The 1,699-nt window shown below is 45.7% G+C and overlaps 1 protein-coding gene across 1 annotated transcript; it reads right to left on the bottom strand.

The window, feature by feature from the left end:
- Positions 1 to 473: 473 nt before the first annotated feature.
- Positions 474 to 1,472, bottom strand: LOC113197257 (melanoma-associated antigen B4). Its single transcript, XM_026409502.1, has one exon. It carries the CDS (start codon positions 1,470 to 1,472, stop codon positions 474 to 476), a length of 999 nt encoding a protein of 332 aa, XP_026265287.1.
- Positions 1,473 to 1,699: the final 227 nt, after the last annotated feature.

The raw sequence follows: 1,699 nt of genomic DNA on the forward strand, positions 1-1,699 counted from the left end.
TCTTTGAATTTTACAATAAGAAAATAGAGAGAAAAGTGAATAAGGTAGACCAACAGTTGACTAGGTTTTGCTTTGTTTTCATCTGTTTTAAGACCCCAATTACATTTCATGAGTTTTTCACACATTTCCAGGAAAATTGCCATTCTGAAGGTGTTTTATTTTGTTCACTAACCCCCAAAAAGATTTAAGGGTTTTAAAAATCTATTTGAAAATACCAAAATTCTTGCACTTAAAACTTACAACATCAATAAATATGTGATCTATATCATTTATAACCAATGAATCTAAATTTAAATAAATATTCTATTAAAAGAAAAATACTTGAAAGATATTAATGTATAATGAATAGAGACATTATGATCTCTCTAGGACCATGTCAGTCTCCTGGTATTATATGGTAGGAAGCTCTCTGCAAAAAATGTAGAATCTGCCTCTGATCTCACTAAGGGCAGGAGGAACTGCCAGGTGTGACCTTAGAACATGTATCCAGGTGTGACCTTAGAACATGTATGGACGTTGGCAGCAGCACCATGCCTGGTTGCAGCTCTGGGTTGGGATCTCTCTTCCTCATCTCTCAAAGCCTCTTCATAATGGGATGGGAAGGCACTGGGGACAGTATCATTGACCTTGGCCAAAAACTCTAGGACTTTCATCTTGCTAGTTTCAGCAAGAGATCGGGGGCCCCATAGGAATTGATAGTGTGGAGGATCACTACCAGGCACCTGCTGGTACTCCAGGTACTGCTCCTGCACCAGATCTTGGGTGATAAGCTTTCGGGGCTCCCCAAAGATTATGTGCTTCTTCCCTTCATAGATCCCCAAAATATTCAGGAATTCCCAGATCTCCTCCTCAGAGGCAGAGTTGCCATTTAAGAAGATCACACCCAGGAGAGGCATCAGAAGCCCATTCTTGGGAAAGTCCAAGCTAGTCAGACTTCCACTGTTGGTGACATCTTGCTTGCTGACAAGGGTATAGGAGTTACCACCAGGCTTGACTTCCTTCAGCTCAAGGCCAAAGATCAGATCGACACGGTCAGAGGCTTTCTTGAGGATCTCTGGAAACTGCTCCTTGAACCTTTTGTTGACAATCCTCAGCATCTCTCTCTTCATAATGGGCTCTTTCATTTTATACTTGTACAGCAGGTACTGCATCAGCATCCCTGCCTTCTTGGTGAGAAGATCTCCCTGGGCGCTCTCAGTGGAGGGTGGGATCATAGAGGTACTGGCACTTCCCTCCCCTCGGCTCTTGGCACCTTTACCAGACTTCTTGCGTGAAACACCTGCAGCAGCAGTGGTGGTAGGCTGGTAGGCAGTAGCAGAGGTGCTGGGGACAGCATCTTCAGAAACAGAAGAGGAGCAGGAGGGGGCCCCTTTTTCCTCAGCGGCCTGAGCATTCTTGAGACCCTGGGTCTCATCTTTGGCTTGGCGGCGCTTCTCACGAGCACGAAGCTTACTCTTTTGTCCCCGGGGCATGATGGCTGTGGTCAGGGACAGCAGGCAGGAATATGGGCTGGACAGCAGGTGTTCTTGGGACCTGGAGGAAGGAGAATGAGATCCAGTGAGCAGTTTTAGCAGGACACATCATTCTGTTTTTTTCAAAGCACTCTCTGCAGGTTTCCATGAGAACACTGCTCTGGAAACCCACCGGGCTCCTCTTCTTGGACCACCTGACCCCTGGAAAACAAGGGGAGGAAATTATA

This window comes from Urocitellus parryii, chromosome X, assembly GCF_045843805.1.
Source record: "Urocitellus parryii isolate mUroPar1 chromosome X, mUroPar1.hap1, whole genome shotgun sequence".
Classification (NCBI taxonomy): Eukaryota; Metazoa; Chordata; class Mammalia; order Rodentia; family Sciuridae; genus Urocitellus; species Urocitellus parryii.

What these genes read in the sequence shown, in the direction of transcription:
- LOC113197257 (XM_026409502.1), bottom strand. Translation starts at nt 1,472, where the DNA reads ATGCCCCGGGGACAAAAGAGTAAGCTTCGTGCTCGTGAGAAGCGCCGC.